The sequence below is a fragment of the Amphibalanus amphitrite genome, unplaced genomic scaffold (assembly GCF_019059575.1).
Source record: "Amphibalanus amphitrite isolate SeventyFive unplaced genomic scaffold, NRLGWU_Aamphi_draft 000611F_arrow, whole genome shotgun sequence".
Lineage (NCBI taxonomy): Eukaryota > Metazoa > Arthropoda > Thecostraca > Balanomorpha > Balanidae > Amphibalanus > Amphibalanus amphitrite.
In genome coordinates, this window is record NW_024882105.1 from 245,319 (window position 1) to 268,629 (window position 23,311).

At 45.8% G+C, this 23,311-nt stretch overlaps 1 protein-coding gene across 2 annotated transcripts; it reads left to right on the forward strand.

The window, feature by feature from the left end:
• The first annotated feature begins 116 nt into the window (after nucleotides 1-116).
• Nucleotides 117-23,050, forward strand: LOC122363246 (serine/threonine-protein kinase grp-like). 2 transcript variants are annotated; one of them, XM_043332268.1, is made up of 10 exons: nucleotides 117-348; nucleotides 1,699-1,792; nucleotides 16,699-16,922; nucleotides 17,521-17,585; nucleotides 18,500-18,625; nucleotides 18,884-19,013; nucleotides 19,822-20,025; nucleotides 20,900-21,150; nucleotides 21,682-21,813; nucleotides 22,232-23,050. In XM_043332268.1, the coding sequence occupies exons 1-10, from the start codon at nucleotides 330-332 to the stop codon at nucleotides 22,448-22,450; spliced, it is 1,464 nt and encodes a 487-aa protein (XP_043188203.1). In that variant the 5' UTR covers nucleotides 117-329; the 3' UTR covers nucleotides 22,451-23,050. The 2 variants fall into 2 exon arrangements, with proteins under 2 accessions (XP_043188203.1, XP_043188204.1); XM_043332269.1 differs by having other exon boundaries at nucleotides 149-352.
• The last annotated feature ends 261 nt before the right edge of the window (nucleotides 23,051-23,311 follow it).

Sequence of the window (23,311 nt, forward strand, 5' to 3'; positions counted from 1 at the left end):
TGGTAACTGATAAACAATTTCAGGCGTTGAAAGTAAATATTTGATATTTTCAAAGAATCAACTTTATTTTTCAGAAAAGTGTCCGGGTATATTTACATATCAGCTGACGAAAAATCACATTCTAACATATCTACCAAAACGGCGCGAGAGCGATGAAACGCAGCGAAGAAAATTTGCGGGGAGTGTGGCCTCGTGACATTTTCTGGCGCGGATAGGTTTCTTGCTTATGTTGGTGATAATAGCAGTATGATTCTAGATATTACGTGATTTTTTTTGTATTATCAAGCTGGTAATGTTGAGTTGAAGTCGATTCTGTCCCTTAAGTCCTCATGGTGGCTGGAGAGAGAGGTTGGTAAGGTCAGGCGCGCCGTTAATGCTATTGTGCTAGAAAACCATTACGCATTGATTCAGATCGCGCTTTTGCTAATTTATGGTGTATTTTTAAAGCTGATTGTGTACTTACTTAAATATGAATGTGAATGTGACATGATCAACGATTGTTTGTTTCTTGAGTACTTGATTTCTGGAGAGTTTGACATCGCATCACAGGCCAGTGTTCTAGACAACTAAAGCTGCTGGCTGTGGCATTTCATTTTCATTTATTTGATTTGTTGCCAAAAAGTTGCCCATAAATTTCCCCAGAGCTCTGTTTGGTCGCTGTTTTTATATCAGCGTGCTGTTGGTTTTCCTCACATGAAAAAGTTATTGCTGGCGCTTCTTGGCCTCTCATTGGTCTAACGAATAGACCACTTGAATTCCTTCAATGAGGAGCCAAGAAGTAGCAGCATGCTCGCAGCCTGCTGATAAAAAACTGCAGCTGAACAGTGCCCAGGGCCCTGTTTAAGTGTGCAGCAGCCGCAGCTCCAGTGGTGAAAAATGCTGGGTTTAGCTAGAGGTCAATCAGGTGACAAATCAGTTTCCTCTGCCCTTAATCAGATTGGCATTTAGCCATGCTGAAGCCCAATCTTTTTTACCGCTGGAGCTGCTGCCTGCCATGGCCGCAGACACTTGAATAGGACCCAGTTTTGCGAATAGGAATTTTTTCTAATAAAAATTGTGTCCAGTGTCAGCAGTTTAACTTCTATGGTTTCTTATCTGCAGCTGTTTTTGTGTTGCTGGCCTGAGACATATACAATTAAAGTAACAATGGGAGCACACTCCTGCCTGATCAGTTGTCGACCCTGAACTTAGAGGCATCTGAAGCCAGACTTAAAGACTCAATTTGGGTAACAGGTAAACATGACATATTGGTTTTAAAAATTGCCCCCATGACCCCTTTACAACCCTGAGATTTAAGGTCTTGGATATTTACCTTAAAAATATTATTTGATAGCTTAATTTAAAAAAATCATTTAAATAAGGTGTGCTATGATTGCTGAAAATGGTTAATATTTGCAAAATTTGACCTATGATCAATGACGCAACCTGGTGACCTGACCTTTGCCCTGACCTATAAAATAACAGCCATGCTCTTTGATGCTCTTCCGAACTGCCTAAGGTTAAACAAGACGCTTTCCATTAAGAATATCACATGAAGGATAAGCTCAAAGCTTAGATAAATTTTTTGGAGAGAAAAATCTTGAAATGACTCTCTTCAAAGCCTGAATACCCTTGCTCTTTACCAGGTCAGAATAAGATCAGTAGGTTATCAAGAAGTTTTGTTTAGTTCTTTAATCTTACATTTTTGCTCTTTTTCAGTGGAGATGCAGCCACCTCCTGTACCAATGGACCAGCAATTCATTGAAGGATGGGACAAAGCTCCAAACCTTCTGGGAGAGGGTGCATTTGGAGAGTAAGTACCTGACAGTTTCATGTACCGTAAAACGGGGTGTTAAGGGACAGTTTTGAGGTGTTTTGTTATATAACTCAAGAAGAGTTGGAGACAGAAGCATCAAATTGTCAGCATTTTATGTGGAATTTGGTGCTTTACATGCCTGCTACATTTAAGTTTTAAAAATATATACATGCATATTATTTTTTATTATTTTTCATCACTGTCCCTTAGCACCCCAATGTGGGGTGTTAAGGGACACCTATATTATTCCAAGAAATGGTCATCAAATGCCCACAATTGGGGTGTGAAAGGGCACACAATTTATTTATTGAAATGTTTTGCATATTCTGTCACAAAACAAGTCAGGTTCATTCACCACTAATGGCCTTTTTAGCCAATTACATGTAATGCAGTTTACGCTTCTGGAAAATGTGCTAATTATAAGGTAAACAGAACCAAAAAGTACCATTCTGTCATCAACAAAAACCCATTTTGAAGTTAGTCCCTTGTCATTATGTTGCCCTCTTTGTTTTGGCCTTTTGATGATGACATCACATTTACCTACATCAGTCTTCATTGACCCATCATTGTAAAAGAGAGCGTTACGGGAGTTTTGAGGTGTTTTGTTATATAACTTAAGATGTGTTAGAGATAAAAGCATGATCTTGCCAGCATTTTATGTGGAATTTGGTGTTTTCCATGCCTACTGAAAGAAAACTTTATGAAATTATATTTAGATATTATTTTTCATTTTTTCTTCCCTGTCCCTTAGCACCCCACATCCACCTCAAAATATGCATGTGTCCGGAAAAGAGGAAGAGGATGATGAATGAATGGGTGGCTTTGTATAAGTTGTTCAGGAAACATGTGCAATACATGTGACAATACACATATGCATTCATTTTACCTGTACACCCACTAGTTTATGTGGTACACACAGAGTTTTGGAGATGTCTCAATTTTGTGAAAATGTAGCATGATTTTCAAAACCATTTTGGAACCAAATCACTTGCATGAAAAACCATGCCATTTTGTCCTATGATCAAGAACAAAACAGTGTCAACTACCACACTTAAGTTTTTATTTAACCTTCCCAAATTAGGAACTTAGCATGACTCAAAGTTTTTCCCATGCAACTGTCCCTTATTACCCCACTGTCCCTTAACACCCCATTTTACGGTACTGCTGTATGTGTAGATACTAGTGTTTAGTGGAACTACCCATCTGACATATACCTATATGGAGTTCAGAAAAGTATATTAAAAAAAGGGATTACCAGGTAAACAATAAATATTGAGTGAAGTACCTATTGTGTTTACTGTGTTAACAACATGCTAGTGCAAATAATTATGTTACCTTGTTACAGGGTTTTCTTTGGTGTATAATGTAAGTTGGGAATATTTCTAGCTAGTCTGGATGGTTCACTGGGTGGCTTGGAGCAGTGATGCCATGCTGAGTCAAAGTGCCCTAATAAAGAGGCTTTATGTTTTGGTAAATAGCTTTGCCAAGAATGGTCACAGAGGTCACAAAGTTGGTCAGAGGTCATATAACTATAATATTATTCGATTTGACAGGTCTTGTTGAGTCCATTGGTGGCATTTCTGACTCGCTAGCCCAGTTCGATCGGTAACAGCCATTGACGAAAATTGCTATGACCCTAGTGATACTATCGATGCAAAAGTGAAGCATCTGACCTTGCAAGGAGTGTATGAAGTCACAGTTCCATCTGCTTTAGGTAGTATTAGAGCATTCCTGGCACAAAAATAACAGTTTTCGTATTTCCCAATATATAATGGTACCTAAGGTCACGTGATCGACCCGACCTCTGGTAACCCTTAACCCGGCGGCCGCTGGGCCTCCGCGCCACCCGCCGGCCGTTGGGGGGGGGGGGGCATATAGTTGCCCCTCCCTTTACTTCTGCGACGATATCGTCGCAACGTGAAGAGATAGAGAAGCGAAACTTTGCACACATCTTCTTGAATACCTAGCCGAGGTTGTGTCCAAATTTGGTGTCGAGCCCATTTGAAATGACGTCACAGTGACGTCAGAAGTCAAATTATAGATTTGCGACTCTCGGTTTCCTCACCGATATATCCGATATGAGACCGAATATAAAGGACCGATTATTGGTCAGGAACTAGTTAGAAGTGTACTTAGATGTTTTAGTATGACAGCAGGTGCTGTCTAGTTCATTTACAGTTGAGTTTCATGCTCAGCGACGTCAGAAACGGTCCATATCGGAAAACGACAAAACTTTATGACGTCACTGTGACGTCACCTTTAGAGCTACAACCACCAAACTTTCCTCAAACATTGCCTAGGTATTCATTTGAAGCTATGCCAAGTTTCAAGTTCGTAGCTCATCAGGTTTCGGAGATATTTCACAAAACGTAAAGGGGCGGGGCAACTTTATGCCCCCCCCCCCCCCCAGCGGCTCGTGGGTTAAGAACAATCCAAGATATACGTGTTGTGACATCTCTGGATGATACTAGATCCTGTAAGTTTATTTCCCTTTGAAAGCTCATCTGGCAGACTGAGGGCGTTGCAAAGATGTGACATTTTTTACGACCGTGCAGAGGTTCACTTATGACGTGAAAGGTCAGTGACCTGACCTAATCTAAAAATGTGGTTTGTGTCGCAAGACCTGGCTTGAAACAAGTGTCATGTATGCCAAATTTCAGCGCTATCGCCTGCGTATTTGGAGCTATCGCAAAAAAGTACGGGGGAGGGGCGCCCGCCCCCTCCCCTCGGATGGCAAGGGTTAACGTGTCACAAGTAGATGGTGACACGGTTCTCCTGGTCCTATTCAAGATTCTTACGGATAAGGTTGGGTCGCTAGTCACGTGATCCTTTTTCCTGCTTTTCCCAACCCTACTCACGATTTTCATAAGCCTTGATTTATTCTTGAAACACTTTGCACAGAGGCGTTTGTAGTTAATTCATTTACAAAAACTTATTCGATGATATTTGAAATTAACAAACACATTTTTACCCGCAATCTCAAACAAAAGTTGAATTTATTCGCGTTTCATTAATTTAATCAGCTGGCAACCATCACCCATCGTCCTCGATGTAGTCGAACCACGGACGTATCAATAAACTGGACCCGCATCCACCTCCATTCAGGTGAAGCCGACAAGGCGCCATCTTACGTTGCCAAAAAACCGTGCTCTGGAAGGTCATCGAGCCAATAGAATTAGAATTGCGTCTAAACGGATGATCGGATCGAGATGCGGGTGGTACCGTTCGACGGGTTAGGCCTTGAGGCAGGTGATGATGCATGTCACAGGTCACCCGGTGTCACATGGCGCGTGCCACGTGCCGACAAACTTACAAAGGGCAAAAATCTTTAAGCGACGCTCCAAATCAAACGAAGGGCGGCACAGGTGCCCAACTCACAGGTCACATGTCCCAGTGTTAGACCACTAACATATGGTATGCTCGGCATCAGGGGGTGCGGAATGCACGCGCTAGTGGCGAAAAACATGTTTTGAGGAGGCATCCTCCGATTCCGGAAAACCTTGACCTAGGCACACCAAATTTGGCACACTGACACTACTGGACACGCGCTTTAAGGTGCTGTACAAATAGGTGTGCTGGGGTACACGGTGCACGTGCTGTGCACGTGCAAACCTTTTGATGTTGCACTCTGTGTCACATATGCGAACGGGCGGGTAGCGCTGGCAAGCTCAAAGTGCCAAATTTACACAGGCCACCCAGAATGCATTCCAGCATAGTTATTGAGCATATCCATCTCCTGGTGGACCCCAAAGGTGCGCTCTGCACGGGCAAAAAAATTATCTGCGCCGGGCGGTCGGGATGCTTGGACACCCCAAGTGGTTTTATGTAAATGTCTCGAAAACGGCGCTGTGGAGCGCCGCCGTTTTTTGGCACACCTTTTCTTACATCTTTTTCACAAATGCTGCATAACTTTCAGACTTTGGTCGCTCAAGGTTAGGTCACCAGGTTACGTCCAAGTGGCCTTACCTTAGGAAAAATTATAATGCCCGTCATAGCTACGCAGACTAAACAATCGGTTTAAAACGTGCAGTGATTGATAAGATCAACAGCATATACGTAGAGTAGTACCTACCTCTACCTCGAAATTTCAATATCACTGACCTAGGGTTCTGTTGATTTTGCGACCTCAGACCACCAGCACGACAAATCATTTATGTTGTCAAATTCGGGCTCCTAAACTTTTTGCTACCCAGCAACGCAAATTTACGCCTCAATCGCCGGCCGGCGCAGCATAGGCATCTTTGTTGTCCACGTTGTTTGCGCCTGCAGTGATACTGTACCGCAATAACCATTATCTTCATCTTTCACCCATAGATGGCAGTAGCCAAGCGCCTGCATCTATGCTGTGCCGCAGTGCTCGTACAATACGAGCTGAGCATTGAGCAAGCGCGGTGTAATACGATTACCTATGTGATGGTCTGGACCGGTGACCGCGGCCAAGAAATGGTTCGAACTTTACTGAGTAGCGGTAAATCAGTATCTGATATCTCACGAGACCGTGTTGGGTCAGAATCGTGATTCGGCGTAAGTCAGCCCACATTATCCGCGCGTTTCCAGTCTTTTTGTGGTTGTACGTTTGAACATGTGGAATGTTGTTGGTCCCATGCAATATGGTAGGTGGGGCATTCCACGATAGATCGTACCAGGCCCGTCACCCTCATCTCTCAGATTTTAATGGAAATCGGTCCTAGGGGTAATCATAGGCCCTAAAGACGCCTGGCAAAATATCAGACTTCTCAGATCAAAACTTTTTGAGTTATATTGCATTACATTTTTTTAACTTCGGTATGTAACGGTGAGTTTGATGGCCTATAACTCAAAAACGGGTTAAGCAACCAACAAAAAGTAAACAACGCTAAGCTTGCGATGAATCAAAAATTAATATTACTATTTAAAAATTCCAAAGAAAAATTTCATTGTTGAGCAAAAACCTTAATCTTTTTTCATTTGCCTCTAATGACTTTTGGGACCAAAATTTTTAACATTTTTATTTTTTCAAGATAAACTTCATGTCATTGCAAATCGACATGCAAAAAATTAGAAAGGTGTTCTTTCTATAAGTTCCTCATTTTCCCGCAAACAAAATGGGTTTCGGAGGGGTTCATACGACCCCAGCACGCCGTTTCGCTTCTAATAGAGCTAGAGCCTCGCGGAAAAAACGAGCGTGTGTGCCGTTACAAGTCGCAGCGATTGGTACCCGATTTTAAGGTCTCAGGTTAACCGGTAGCGTCTGAGTTCAGGTCACGTGACTGAAGTTACGGGTTCGGTTTTTAGTAAATAACTTCGCAAAAATGGCCGCAGAGCCGCGATTTTGGCATCATTGTGTTCGCCTAGCTCAGGTGCATCGAATGGTATACTTTTTGCTAGGGTGAGGTCAACTTAAGTAGTTGACCTCGGGTCAAGGTCAGGTCAGAGTCCCTCAGGTCACGAAGCTGGGCAAAGGGTATCATATGGCATACCATTCGGTTCGGGAGGTCTTCCCGAGTCCATTGGTGGCTTTCCCGACTCTCTAGCTCCATTTGATGGGGAGTTATTGACGAAAAACTCGTACGACCCAAGTGACGTCATAAATGACGTCACGCAAGGTTAACAATGCAAAAGTAAAGCATTGGACTTTGCGAGGATTGCATGAAATCACGATACCATGTACGTGGGATAGTTTTAGATCATTCTCGGCGCCAAAATAACAGTTTTTATATTTCCCCATTGATTTATAACAGTGATGTCACGTGACCGACCTGGCCTCATGTAACCTTGAAAAATTCCCAGATATACAAGTTGTGAGACATCTGGAGGACACCATGTATGCGTCCTGTAACTTTTATCTCGGACAGCTATGGTCATTGGCGTCCAAAACAATGTCAGAACCAAACAGCCTTTTTCACCCTCACGCTTATACTCGTAGGAAAGTGGGTTGGATGAACCCTCTCTTCGCTTTTTTTCAGATGACTCAGACTTAAATTGAAATTTCAGTAACCCGTGATGTCACTAGGCAGGTTTACCACGCAATTTGTAAGCTCCCCCCCCCGAAATCACTATTCGAAACCGTTATCGTGACGTAAAATAAATACATTTATAGAAAGAACACCTTCCTAATTTTTTGCATACTTCTTAACAATGAGCCAAGTATTTTTTTAAAGAAATAAAAATTCAAAAAAATTTGGTCCCAAAGTCCAAAAAATACAAATGAAAGAAAACTCGATATGTCATATATCAAAAATAGCGTATTTTTCGAAATTTCAAAAATACATATTAATCTCTGTTTCATTGCAAGTTCAATGTTATATAACATTTGGCATTTGAATTATCCGGCTTAGAGTTACAGCCCGCCAAACTTAGCGCTGCAAAGCAAGATCCCAAAAATGTTATACACCATAACTCAAAAAATACTTATCTGATAAGCCTGAAATTGTTACAGGTGGATTTAGAGCCCCTGATTACCCCTGAGACCAATTTTCGTCAAATTCCGAGAGATGAGGGTGTCAAATTGGAAAAAAGTGGTACGATCTATCGTGGAATGCCCCAGGTGTCATGGTCACGTGAAGGGAAGGTCAAGGTCACTGACCTTTGATGACCTAAGTTCACCCTAGGAAATAACCCTAGGACATAAAGATAGGTCAAGGTGCAATTTCCCGATTAAGTTCGTCACGTTTCCCTGCCACCCGTGTCCCGTTATTTGAGTGCATTGTTTAGTATGTTAATATGAGTTTCGTGCACAGAAGCGCAGTTCAATTGTCTCCCATTGACTTAACTGTAGATAATAGAAAAATCCCGAAATCAACAGAACCCTAGGTAAGTGATATTGAAATTCCGAGGTAGAGGTACTCTACGTATATACTGTTGCTCTTATCAATCGCTGCGCGTTTTAAACCGATTGTTCAGTCTGTGTATGTAGCTATGACGGGCACTATAGCTTTTCTTTAGGTAAGGTCACTTGAACCGTGGACGTAACCTGATGACCTAACCTTGAGTGACCTAAGCCTGAAAATTACGCAGCATGTGTGAAAAAGATGTGTGAAAAGGTGTGCCAAAAACGGCGGCGCTACACAACGCCGTTTTCGAGATATTTACATAAATCCACATGGGTTGTCCAAGCATCCCCACCGCCCGGCGCGGACAATTTTTTGCACGTGCAGAGGGCACCTTTGGGGTCCACCAGGAGATGGATATGCTCAATAACTATGCTGGAATGCGTTCTGGGTGGCCTGTGTAAATTTGGCACTTTGAGCTTGCCAGCGCTACCCGCCCGCTCGCATATGTGACAAAGAGTGCAACATCAAAAGGTTTGCACGTGCACAGCACGTGCATCGTACACCCCAGCACGCCTATTGTACAGCACCTTAAAGCGCGTGTCCAGTAGTGTCAGTGTGCCAAATTTGGTGTGCCTAGGTCAAGGTTTTCCGGAATCGGAGGATGCCTCCTCAAAACATGTTTTTCGCCCCTAGCGCGTGCATTCCGCACCCCCCGATGCCGAACATACCATTAGTGGTCGAACATTGGGACATGTGACCTGTGAGTTTGGCACCTATGCCGCCCTTCGTTTGATTTGGAGCGTCGCTTAAATATTTTTGCCCTTTGTAAGTTTGTCGGCACGTGGCACGCGCCATGTGACACCGGGTGACCTGTGACATGCATCATCACCTTCCTCAAGGCATTACGCGTCGAATGGTACCACCAGCATCTTGATCCGATCATCCGTTTAGACGCAATTTCAATTGTATTGGCTCGATGACCTTTCACAGAACGGTTTTTTGGCAACGTAAAATGGCGCCTTGTCGGCTTCACTATCTTCCATAGGAGGTCCATTGGGATTGTCAGTCCAGTTTATTTATACGTCCGTGAGTCGAACTCAGGCGCCCTTGGATAGTGTTCAAAATTTGTGACGCTTACTTGTTGCTATGGCGACCGGGCAGTACCTAGTACCTACGCTTTTTATTCGTCAACAAGTGCTTGCGAGCACACTTTTGAACACAGTCTTTATGCGTCAGTTTGTGTGACGCGTCATATCTGAAACGTGCTTCGTGAGGCTCCAAAACCATTCAATTCATCTCCTTCAAAAGAAGTGTGTTGTAACATTTTCGATATGTTTTTTGGGCTTGATTGCTAGCTACATTCATCCTATCTTGCGTGAGGATAGTCATCACTCGGGGACCAGTCGTTGAAAGCAAGAAACAACGACGAGGAGAAGGTCTTGTAAAAAGTCGCAGCGATTGCATTGAGCATTCAATGACGAAAACATTTACCCCCCCCCCCCCCCCACCGCCTCAGGCGATCACGTGCCGTCACCCACCTGGGGCCGATTCGAGATGGCGCACTAGGAAGCTAGTAAGACTAGGCGACCAAGTGACACTTGAATGTAGTGACACTAAGCGGTATTTTACACCAATCGGCTAGTGGCTCAGCGCGAACCGAAATCGCATAGTGACGCTTGTAATCAAGTGTCACTAGGGCCTTAGTGCGCCAACGCGAATCGGTCCCGGTTCTATTGTGGTCCTCTCGCCAGTTGCCAGCTGGCTGGATATAGAGATGGCACAAAGTTTCAACAACCTTTAGGACAACTTCGTTTTTCAGTGTCACCGAGGTCAGAATCGATTAAGGAGTTCTGGTCCATGTTAGTGATGCATTACATTTCAGTGCGAGTTCCACAGCATGACGTACAGTCTGTCTTAAAAGTACCGCGCAAAGTGGCGGTGGATCCATCAAGCCTGACCGAGAAAGGGCCTGTTTTAATTTAAAAGTCACCGACCAATTGACCTAGGGGAATGGACAAGGATGTCAGTTGCTTCGGTGACCCAAATTTAGCAGGCCCTTGCTCAGTCAGGCTCGATGGATCCACCGTCACTTTGCGCGGTACTTTTAAGATAGACTGTACAGTAGGGATGACCGAGATTTTCGAATTTGCAATTTCAGTTCGGCTCACCTTTTTTCCGATGTAAAATTGAATTTTAAGGTGGGATGTCCTCTTGCAATTTTTTGATAAAAACACTCCTTTCGTAGTAAATTTGCACATTTGTATTTAACCCTCGCCGGACCTATTGGTTTTCTATATGCGCCCCGGCCTAGAATGAGAGGTTGGTACGACCCCCATCGCCGTTTCGCCCCTAATTGAGCTAGAGTCTTGGGGAAAGAACGAGCGTGTGCGCCGTTACAAGACGCAGCGATTGGTACCCGATTTTAAGGCCTGAGATTAACTGGTGACCTCTGAGGTCAGGTCAAGAGGCGCAAGACCGGTTCGGTTTTTGGTGAATAACTTCGCTCAAAATGGTCGCAGATCCACGATTTTGTCAGCATCGTGTTTTGCTATATCAGGCGCGTCGAATGGTATACTTTTTGTTCGGGTGAGAGCAAGTTAGGGTGTTGACCTCGGGTCAAGGTCAGGTCAGGTCCCCTTAGGTCACGACCTTGATCAAAAGAGGTTATGCTGCATATCATTCGATTCGGCAGGTCTTCCTGAGTCCATTCGTGACTTTTGCGACTCGCTTACTCAATTTGATCGGAAGTTATTGACGAAAAACTTTATCACCTTAAGTATTTGATACACTCTTTATTTGGCTCATCACAAAACAGGATGGAATGAGGACAGGTGGTGATATTACGCAGTTTGTTCAGCATTTGCATAACGTTTTCCTCTCAGTTTGTTTTGCCCTTCCAAGCGCAACTTCTTCGACTCTTCTCCCAAGCTTCTCCACTTCTACCGTGAGACTCTTCTCCTAGATGATCACTGGACTGGAGGACTGAATCTTGCATTGGATTTCAGTCACTGCGCCAGGATAAGCGGAACCAGCTCCTTCACGGTCTCTCTCACACCGATCTTCTTTCTCGCTCTTTCTTTTTCGATCATCAGCTGTTCCTGAATCAAAATTCCTCTTTGCAACACAGCCCTTACGGCTGGTAGCTACTTCATTCTGGTTAAACTTTCTACCATTTCCGACCAAATCCCTTATCTTGCCGCCAGATGCCTTCCTGATGCTTCGTTTGACCTAAGCATCCATCTACGTTTAGCTTTGGGCTATCTGCTTGAATTATGGGCCCTGATGGAATTAGTATAAAAAGGCATCAGAAATCGCCGCACTCTATCACTGGACTCGGATGAATGGAAACCACCAAATCGCTAAACCTACTGATCCTATTGATATGTTTAATGTTTAATTGTTCAGCTATATTCCTTCAGTGCACTTCGATGGTGATTGTTGGACGTGGCATTGGTAGTCTATTGCAAACAAATTTGAATAAAATTGATTTGAATGATTTGTATCAGCTGAAAAGTCAATTGTATATTTGGATAGTTATTTCAACAGATTTGGGTACTAACCTTAACACCAGCATTGACATGTGCCTTTTCACTACATGACACTAGTAGGAAAAATTATTCAAGGGCATAGTTATAAGCTTGCATCCAACAAATTGATATCGTTTATGTGAACCTGTAACGATATGTGTGAACAACCAATCAGTGCCGTTGTATTGTTTCTGCGGAGGGAGAGGCTTTAGTCGCCAATGCCTCTGGCAAGATTCAGAAATTCTGGAAGAGTTTAAATTGCTCTGAAGAGCAGTCTTCACCTGTTTCGTAGCCGTTTTTGCAGCCGCCGGTATTCCATCCAACCTGATGCTTTGGACTCGTACGCCGTATGATGAGGTTTCGAAGCAAAATACCATTCATCGATAAGAAAGAGGAGGTACGGAACTGATGTTGCAAATATACCACTAACATCTGGAAACAGTTCCCATAAAACTGCATTTTTACTACGGAAGATGTATCCTGATCAATTTTTGTCTCATGTAAGACCCTATCTAAAATTAAATTTTACATAGGAAAAAGAGTGAGCCGAAGCCGAACTATGAAATTTGTCCGATTCGAAGAAATCTCGGTCAGCCCTACTGTACAGTCAGGGATGCGGAGCCGTGGAAATTTCAGATGGCTCCGGCTCCGAAGAAAAAAATCTGCTCCGGCTCCGGGTGAAATGTCATGGCGGCTCCGGCTCCGAGTAAAATGGTCCGGCTCCGGCGGCTCCGGCTCCGGCTCCAGTACTCAGTACATCCTCTATACAATTAAATATGGCTGGAAGAAAAAAGACGAAGGGATTGGTTCAAGTTGCTTCTGTACTTGCATAACAAGGCTATTTTGAATACCAAATGTTTTACTGCCTTGTACTGTCAAACCGAACTAGGTTAATAATTTTTTCCTCTTCAAAAAAAGGAGCCGGAGTCGCCGCTTTTTCTGACGGCTCCAGCTCCGACTCGAGGGCTATATTGTTTCACGGCTCCGGCTCCGGACAAAATATGTCGGCTCCGGCGGCTCCGGCTCCAGCTCCGGCTCCGCACCCCTGCGTACAGTTGATCACTGTTCTGATCAGGGCTTTGGAGTCGGAGTCGGTCGGAATCTACAGTTCTGTCTGGAGTCGGAGTCACCAAAATCTTACCGACTCGGAGTCACCAAAATCTTACCGACTCCGACTCCGGAGGCGGAGTTAACGTTGCGTGGCTCAACGTCATGCCCTGCACTTGTTTGCTTGACGTTACTACGCTCGTTGACCTTTCGAAATCAGTTTTTGTCGAAAAGGGTCATATTCCTGTTTTAGGCGAGCGTTTTTGCGAAAAAAAAGATGACGCGCCTGAACATGAAGAGGGGGGATTCGCCTGAACATGCGTTTGGTGTTGCACTTCATTTATTATGCATATTTGCGATGCACGGCCTTGGAACGCAAAAAGTATCGCTTCAGGCAAAATAAAACATTTCCACAATGAGCTTTATTTTCATGGTATGGATTTCAATAGAAACGTCCGGAGTCGGAGCTGGATTTAAAGTCTGAGTCAGTTTTTGAAGCCAGAGTCGGAGTCACCCCAAAATCCATCGACTCCGCAGCTCTGGTTGTGATATTAACTACAAGAAAGGCACGGATGGATTAATATATAATAATTCACATGATAATATCAGACGACGCTCGATTTTCTCAGGTCCAGTTTTTGCTCTTTTCGCTGGCTAAAACGCGCACTAAGTCGAAAAATGTACTTGGATTCAACCCACTTGGAAAAACGTACTTTGCAAAGGATGAGTATATTGGATTGCTCTGATCAAAATGAACTGTCTTGCAGTTTCAGTGGTTTTACTTGCACCTAGCTAGCCGAAAAAATGAATTTGGTTGAAGGCAAAAATGATTCGCAAAAGGTGGCTAAAAATTTTCAGGTAGGCGGTAAGAATTGTGGGAAAATGCGAGTGAAAAAGATTGGTACAGATGTCTCCAAATTTGGCGCGTTCGTCACCATTTATTACGTTATCATTCTTAAAGCAACCTTGATGGCCCCGTTCACTTGCTTTCGTGGGCTAATTTTACGCGTCTAAAGCACGGTAACCGGACAAAAAGTCAAATGACAAAAAGTCAAAAGACAAAAAGTCAAATGCAAAAAGTCAAAAGGGATAAAAGTCAAATGGAAGAAAGTCAAAATGTATAAAAGTCAAAACGTCAAAAAGTCAAAACTAAAAAGTCAAAAGAGCAAAAATTCAAAATGGCAAAAACTCAAAAAGGAGAAAAGTCAAACGTGAAAAAGTCAAAACGGATAAAAGTCAAAAGCAAGAAGTTAAATGCGGAAAAGTCAAAACAGATAAAAGTCAAAATACAAAAAGTCAAAATGGATAAAAGTCAAAATGTAAAAAGTCAAAAGTAAAAAGTCAAACCGACAAAAAGTCAAAGAGATAAAAGTCAAATGGCAAAAAAAGTCAAAGAGACAAAAGTCAAATGGCAAAAAGTCAAAAAGACAAAAGTCAAATGGCAAAAGTTCGTCAAAAGTCCCCTGTTATTACGTGTTTTTCAGAGAAATTATTGTAAACACATCAATATGAAGACCATTACCCCTTCAACGTATGTATCATGCAATTGTTGATCGATTAATACCACTCAAAGGTCAGATCAGTCGGGGAAACTGCGGTCAAATCTTCCATTTTTCGAAGCCTTCCATTTTTGGAAGGATTTTCCTTATAAGGGTACGCAGCATAATATAATAATTGACTGTTATTTATTGAACGACCTAATAGATGCCTGTCTGAAACTGATGTAATCAATCCATTTCATGGTTTGCATCACAACGCTTCATTATACAGTATACACTCTTAGACGTCCTGAATAAAAGGCAAAGTTAAAGTTAGGACACCTATGTACCCCATTAAAGTCGAGGTCACGAACGGTCACCAGAGGTAAAAAGGGTCAATGACCTTCCCCTGACTTCCTTTTACCTTGATAAGGTCACTCATGCTCCGAAATAGCCAGCAAACTCTTTGTTGTGGTTGATATTTCCCAATAACACGCGGTAACCTGCGATTTTACGCACTTCTGGCCTGAGGCTGTATTCTTATAACGTCATAGCTCTGTGACCTGACATGACCCGGTCAATTATTTCTTCTTTTTAAGTTGCGCAAAGATGCCGCGTAGGAAATGCAAAATCTTGTCGAGCTCTGTTGATCTGTTTAGCATCCATCTCAGAAGAAACTAATGGGGGCTGCATCACCCCTGCCCCCCCCCCCCCCATGCGAGGGTTGATTCAGACCGGACGTAGTAGGCCTGGCGGGGAAAAGGGCGCTATTAAGTCGGATTCCTCGAAAACAGGTGGTGATAGGAGGCTAAAATTTGGGCAACAGACGTTCAACTTGATCCATCTAAGACGGACCTTTTGACGTATCGCAAAATTTTGAATAAAGTCAATTCACTGACATCTAACGTTTGACCTTGGAGAGCAAGAAGACTACCCACAACGGCAAGTGACCTAATCAAGGTTAAATGGTCATGGAATGGTCACGTTTTTGCTAACAAAGTTCAAAGTTTTTCATATAATTTATTCCTGGATCTCGTATGAAATCAAATCCAAGTAGATAGACGTACGACAAATGCTTTAAGACGTCGTCGACGTCGAAATCTATGTGACACGTCGAAAGCTACTCAATGATTTCGAAGTCACATTTCGTCATTGAACCACCATTCTTCAGATTTCTGCCATTGAAACTATTATTGTGTTGTGTTGACTCTTATGCAATTATTATTTTTGTTTTTGACTTTTTGTATTTGACTTTTTATCCTTTTGACTTTTAGCGTCTTTGACTTTTTTCCATTTGACTTTCTGCTTTTGACTTTCTGACATTTGACTTGTATATTTTTGACTTATAGCCTTTTTGACTTTTTTCCATTTGACTTTAAGCTTATTTGACTTTTTACCATTTGACTTTTATCTTTTTGACTTTTCGCGGTTTTGACTTTTTGCTTTTGACTTTTTGCATTTTTGACTTTTTGCATATTTGACTTTTTGTCTTTTGGCTTTTAGCGGATTTGACTTTTTGCCATTTGGCTTTTATCTTTTTGACTTTTTGTCTTTTGACTTTTTGGCATTTGACTTTTTGTCTTTTGACTTTTTGTCTTTTGACTTTTTGTCATGTAATCCTAAAGCACCTCATTGTCATGCAGATTAGTAGTGCATGTTTTGAGAACAATTGCAATATCGAAGGCCACAAATACGCGTAGATGTGTTTGTTGCATTGGTATATGTACAAATGAATACAAATATGCAAATAAATAGATAAACCTTGATAGCTAAACCACGGAATATATAGCTTACGACATTAAACCACGGAATATATAGTATGTATATGACATATATCTGTCGTAGACTATATATTCCGTGGCTTAACTATGGATAAATCTTAACCCACAAAAATAGAATATCCGCAACTTTGGCGAACTGGTGATCATATTAATGGCCCGTTCTCGTCGCTGTCTTCCCCTTGCAACTATTTGCCATTCAACACATCCGGAGGTACACCCACTAACCCCTCCCCCCCGCTCCAGGGTATACCTGCTGACCAACTGGACCACGGGCGAGCCGGTGGACCCCCTAACCCGCCCCCCCTCCCCTCGCTCCAGGGTTCACCTGCTGACCAACCGAACCACGGGCGAGGCAGTCGCCATGAAGGTGATCGACACTCGACTGCACGCCACCGTGTACGAACAGGCACGCAAGGAGTTCACCATTCACCGCCGGTTAGAGCACGAGAGCATCATCCGCGTGTACGGCGTGCGCAAGGAGCTGCCGCTCATGTACCTGTTCCTCGAGTACGCGCCCGGCGGAGAGCTCTACGACAAAATCGGTACGTCTGCCCACGCTAGTCACTGCTCATGATGGAATGATTAAACTGACATGTCAAGATGCGAGATTCACCTGGGCTCCTGGGCTGCAACAATGTGATATGTGCATTGCTTTGCCTATCTCAGTTTAAAACGCTATGGTAGGCTGGCGTCTGCCGCAACTCGCAGATGCAGAAGCTCCATTCTTACTTCGCACCCGCATTTGACTTGGTGGGTAAATGTGAACAACTGGACCTGGTCCTGGCATAAATGTCTCTACACGTACATAGTGTTACTTTTCCAGGCTGTGTGTCATTTTCTCATCAGAGCGTGGTGTTGAGTTCTGTGTCGTTTTCCTCCCTCTGGATCTGATGCCGAGCTGTGTCCCGTTCCTCCCAACTGCCCCTCCCGCTAAATGTGTCCCGGTCCTCCCTCTGAGCCTGACATTAAGCTGTGCTTCTCTGTCCTATCTCCCTGAGTCCGACGCCGAACTGTGTGTCGCTTTTCCCTCCAAGTTTGACGTTGAGTTAGCTGTCCTGTTTCCCGTAATATCTGTAGTCTGGCACCGAGCTGTGTCCTGCTTCTCCCTCCTAGTCTGACGCTGAGCCGTGTGTCCCTCAGAGCCGGACGTGGGGCTGCCGCAGCTGGAGGCCCAGCGCTACTTCCGTCAGATCATCGGCGGGGTGGTGAGTACATGAAACTCGTTTGCGAATTCAAGAGGGACTGCGATTTGTGAATCGAAGATAGAGGTTATGTGAGACCGAAATGCGTTCGGTCCTGTCTTTTTTATGTGATGTGCAAGAGAAACTTTCATGTTGTGATAATCGCCGACAATTCGAAGAAGGACGTTTTCAAGTTAAAGTTGTTTTGAAAAGACATTTTCATTTTCGAATGTTTTGAATACCGCTGCGGAGGGTTACTCGACTTATTTTTAACGCAACGTTGAGTTTGGGCTTACTATAAATAAGCGTATCATGCATGAAATACGACTCGAGACATGGTCCACACCGGTCGCGACTTGCACCCTTCGTTTATGTCACGCTTCGCCTGCCCCGAAGAAGGCCCCGCTGTCGGTGTCGTCTTTGGTAAGACCAGGATGCATGCGGTTTTCGATTCATGCACTTGGGTTACCAACGGTGATGCTGACGGCACTGCGTCCAGTCGAACCGGGGCGGGCGGCCGGAGTGGCATGGTGCTGGGCGAGTGGTCGGTCACTGCGCGCTTCGTCACCGAGAGAGAGGGACTGGTTGCAGTAGAGAAGGACAGAGGAGACGAGGAAACGCTGGTGCTGACTGGAAGGCTGGATGGAGATGAATATGAATTGGCGTGCTCGCGTACTCCTTTGCACCTAATGGCTACGTGTTGTGTGTGTTATAACGTCAAGGCGGATACTACCATGTTTGTCGGCCGGTAAAACTGTTTATTTATGTTTGTCTCTATTTTGCTGTTTTTATGAGTCTGGCAACGTAATTTAAATCCTTCACCCGTGCTGTGTGGCGGTTTCATTCGGCTTCGTTGTATGAGACACGCTTACTATATGCAACTTCTTTGAGTGTTGCGGTACTCTTTCTCGAGTGCTGATGTGCTGACCCCGTTTCAGGAGTACCTCCACCGGCTGGGTATCGCCCATCGCGACCTCAAGCCCGAAAACATCTTGCTTGATAACCACGACAACATCAAAATCTCCGATTTCGGGATGGCCACTATCTTCAGGCTGAACGGATCGGTAAGTCGAACGGCAAACATTAACGATCCTTTGCCTGGATAGTAAAATTTAATTTAATGTAATTTTAAGAGCTTGGCTCAAGATCATATTGGTCGATGGTCCTTATTTCTGTGCTGCCTTTTTACATGGCTATAACGAAGTTAGTCTTCACGGCCATGATTGCCGGCTGCCTGTGCACCATTGAACAGTGTTACATCCCAGGCTTTACCTTTGCTCTTTGAACCCACTGACGTGTATCGCTCTTACCTTGCCCACCAGGAGCGTAAGCTGGACAAGCGGTGCGGCACCCTGCCCTATATCGCGCCGGAGGTCCTGCGGGGTCCCTACCGCGCCGAGCCGGCCGACCTGTGGTCCTGCGGGGTCATCCTGGTGGCGCTTCTAACGGGAGGTGAGTCTACGGGGCAGGGCGCTCCTCTGGAATCATCTTGGTTTCGCTTCTTATTGAAGGTGTGTCTATGAAGAGTGTATGAGACCTTTGAGGTAAGAATATTAGAAATGTAGAAGGAAGAAGAGAAAACTGAGTCGTTTGGTTGAACTCAAAGAAGACGTTCTAGTGACGCGAATCCATCAAGGAGACCATCAAGACAGCGTCACCTTTTATCGCCGCTGAGGAGCAGCTGCATCTGCAGCCGCTGCTGGTGCTACTGCTACTGCCGCCGCCTCTTCATGCCGGGTGTGTCGTCTTTGGTGGTTTAGCTGTATGATTGCACTGTAGAGTCATAAAGCTAGATCACCGGGGCGATATGCCCGGCCCGTACTTCGTTGCACGAGGGATTGAGTGAATTGGGACTTCTAGCGGGACCTTTCACTGCAGGAACGGCTACGACACCCATTTTTCACCAGGCTGTCGGCAGTATCGTTTATTGATTGGAGAACAATACATGTATGACGCAATAGGATAGCCTATGACAAAAATGTGCAAAATCAGGAGTGGAGTCGTATCATGATGTCGTTTTCAAGCGCATTGTTCATTGTAGCTACGACTTATGCCTGCGATATATCGATATTTTTTACGCGGTTAGCCAATGCTCCTATATTTACGTTTATTAATGCTCCTAGATTTACGTTTTTTTTTTACATTTAATAAATGCTCTGTGACATGCATAGTTTTCATGATTATATTGCATAACATTCTCAGCACAGAATTGTCTTCGCCTCACCTCTTACGTCTGCCCCCCCCCCCCCCCCGCCGGCAGAGCTGCCGTGGGACGAGCCGACTCCGACGCAGCCCGAGTACCGCGGCTGGCGCGACGGCAAGATCTGCACCGCGCCCTGGGTCAAGGTGGACAGCCTGGCGCTGGGACTGCTGCAGAAGCTGCTGCAGCACACGCCGGCGCGGCGCGCCACCGTGCAAACGGTCCGCGAGAGCGCCTGGTTTAAACGCCGACTCCGGCCCGACGGTCAGTATATGGGCGGTTGAAAGGGGGTGGGGAAGGTGTTTGGCAGACTGGCTGTTGGGTCAGATTGGTGCAGTTGAAGGGCCCGAAGGAACGGAATAAGGTAGTGATGGCTGGCGAATATGTTACACTTTGTGTCAGTCTGTCAGCGAGATTTGTTAGCTAGCTTAGCTCATTTTACAAACTCAATAACTTTATCGTCCAAACATGTTACGATCTCTCAGGTGCAATGAGCGGTTAACGTAAGGGATGAAGTAGCGATTCTTCAATCTCGTGTGGTTATGTCCGGTGGCCAACCAATATCAGATTCTACATGGATACTTCAGGATTCACCGACACTGTACTGGAGCGACGACATCAACCATCCCGGCGCCGCTCCCTGCTTTGGTACTCTGGCTTATGAGTGACTGTGACGTCATAAAGCTAGACTACCAAAGCAGGGCGCGGTGCGGTCTCCAGCTGGCGCGCCATCTGGTGACGTCACACACACCGTACCCCGAGCGCGCCTTTGGTTACCTAGCTCCTATGGGTACTTTATACGCCATAAAGCTAGGTTACCGAAGGTGTGATCGGGCGTAGACCGACCGCCGGCTGCTGCAGCTGGGCCCGCCTGCTCAACAAGATGGGGAGGAGAGAACAATGGTGTTGGTGAACCGGGTGTATGGGTTCGGTGAATGTGTCTTTTTATGTTTGAAAGGTGCAATATCTTCTTGCATAGTATTAGACAGTGTTTTATGTGACTTAGGGATGCGAAGACCGCGTGATCATATGTTCAATCTTGCAGGACGTTTTATGAGACAGCCTGAGTTAATGTTCATTTCTCGTTGTTTTTACCTATCTGACACCATTCACTGACCACTGTGTCTCCTTTGTCCAGGCGAGCGGTGGTCGCTGGACGGCCCACCAGCCAAGCGGCTGTGTCCGGCGGCGGCCGACGGATCGCCGCTGCACCCCTCGCTGCGGATGGCGTGCTCCCAGCCGGCGCCGGCGCTACGCGGCGACACGCCGCCGGCGCGCGCCGGGGCGGCCGATGACGTGCCGTCGTTCTCCCAGCCGGCGGCCGGCGCCGACGAGCTGCTGCTGGGCACGCAGTTCCAGAACACACAGCCCGGCACGGGGAGCAGCCAGGTGAGGGTCGTGTAGAACGGGGCCGCTGCCACCGTATAATGCTCTCCATGAAGTTGTGATAAGGTCAGCTTATTGCTTCAATCCAGTGTCAGTTACGGTGAGGATAACGTTTTGAGCAGCTAAGCACATTGGAAGTCACGAAAAGCAGAAAAGCATCGGTCTAAAATCCGTCGTGCACCGTTTCAATGTGCAGAGGGGGCAGAGGGCGAGGAGACTGTCTGTTGTCGCTAGTGTTCCCTGGCTAAAGACCTGCTCATCGGGACCTGTTTGAGTGATGTGGTTGTAGAAATGTAGTCGAGTTTGAAGTTTAAACCACAGCTGGTCAATTCACTAACAGCCCACGGCCACCCCACGGTGATGTGAGTTGTGACATGACTTCAGTTGACCGCACAACCGTTGCTGCGATTGCCACCGAATCATTCATGACAGCGTGAGCTTCGGCATTTTCTGTCTCATATATCCTCACAAAATTCGTCTGACAATAGCCGCACGAGTCACGACTGACCGTCTGCCCTCTCTGTCTCTCCCCAGACGCCGATGCAGAGACTGGTAAAGCGTATGACGCGCTTCTTCGTGACGACCAGCCAGCCGGAGACACTGGAGCGTCTGAAGGAGCTGTTCGACGGCTGTGGCTACACCTGGCGCTTCACCGGATCGTGCTCGGTTAGTGGCGGCGGGGAAGGGTGGAGCTGTGGGAGTTGAGGGAGAAAACGAGAGAGTCGATGGGATGATAAATGATTAGTGGTGGGGTTAATACCTACTTACTAGTGGTATTTGGGGTGGAATCGCATTTTGCGTTGTGTGGGAGCGGGAATCGCACTTTGCGTTGTGTTGGAGCGGTGAGATTGTTTCAAAAGAAGTTCTTCCGTGTGTTTGAAATCATCTCATTGTGTCTTGAATTTTTTCACGTTGCCCGCTAGTCAGTTGCTGATTGTTCTTCCGGCCGCTGGGGTGCCTCGGCATAGGTTAGCGGCTACGCTACGGCGTAGCTAGCGGATCCTGAAGACTACCTCCAGGGCCACCACCACGCCTCTTCACACTTTGTAATGTGCAGTCTGTGACCCCCTCCACTGCCCCACAGATCACCGTCCAGACGCTGGACCGGCGAAAGATGCCGCTGACCTTCAAGGCCAGCGTGCTGGACATGACAGACCACGTGCTGGTCGACTTCAGACTCTCCAAGGGCTGCGGTCTCGACTTCAAGCGTCACTTCATCCGCATCAAACAGAAGCTGCCGGACATCCTACTGAACGTGCCCGTCAACTGGTCGGTAGCGGCGGCGACCAACAGCGTGCCCTGACCGCCGCAGACGTCTCCCTGTACATACTGCGTCATCATCACCTTCATCGTCCACTGTGTCATCCTCATCCCTCGGGCGGCAGGTCTGCCCTCGTCTGATCTGATCTGAGGACCGCCCGCCCGCCGGCGTGGCAGCAGCGGCGGCCAGTGTTTTTATCGCAAGTGAAGTGCGGGAAAGGACGTGTGTGTTAATGATGGACTGCCATGGAAGTTTCGTTGGGTGTTTGTATTACCATCGGGTGTTTGTAATTTCGTATCGCGGGGAGTGGGAACGAAGAGGATTCTGCCGTTTGAGATGCTGGAGAAGAATGCATAGAATGTTAATGTTCCGCGCGTGATCGGAATGAGGTGTCGCCTGTTCGCAGCAGAGCCGCCTCACCCGCGCTACTGTCAGAGGAGTTGGTGCCTTGAGGCAGCTGTTTGGTTAATCCACTGCCATCATTCCTCACGCTGAGCCTCCTCCGCGGAGTACGTACTGTCTGTGTGCGCCGGGTCGGCTGCCCTCCTCTCGAGCTGTGATCTGTACCGTATCGCCCCGGACCGCCGGTCCCGGCACCGCTGTGTCCTAGCTCAGGAGCAATATACTCGCCATGTTGTACAATCGTGCTCTCTGGATGTGTGGTGGGGAAAAGTGTGGGAAGTTGAGCGCAGAGTAAATGCGCCGATTAATCGGGTTCGACACAGTCACGATATATAGACACATTGAAGCCGAGTGGCTCTTGAAACACATGCTTAGACACCCAGCGATATGCCATGCTCGATGTCATGCTCCTAGCCAGGTGGAACCTTGTCTGTTCGCGTGGATCCTGTGTCATCCTCGCACGCACCATGGTGTTACAACAGCTAGCATAGGGTGCTGCCA

What these genes read in the sequence shown, in the direction of transcription:
- LOC122363246 (XM_043332268.1), top strand. An exon ending in AGAGCTCTACGACAAAATCG is followed by an intron (nt 16,923 to 17,520) that starts GTACGTCTGCCC and finishes TGTGTCCCTCAG; the next exon opens with AGCCGGACGTGGGGCTGCCG. An exon ending in TCTTCAGGCTGAACGGATCG is followed by an intron (nt 18,626 to 18,883) that starts GTAAGTCGAACG and finishes CTTGCCCACCAG; the next exon opens with GAGCGTAAGCTGGACAAGCG.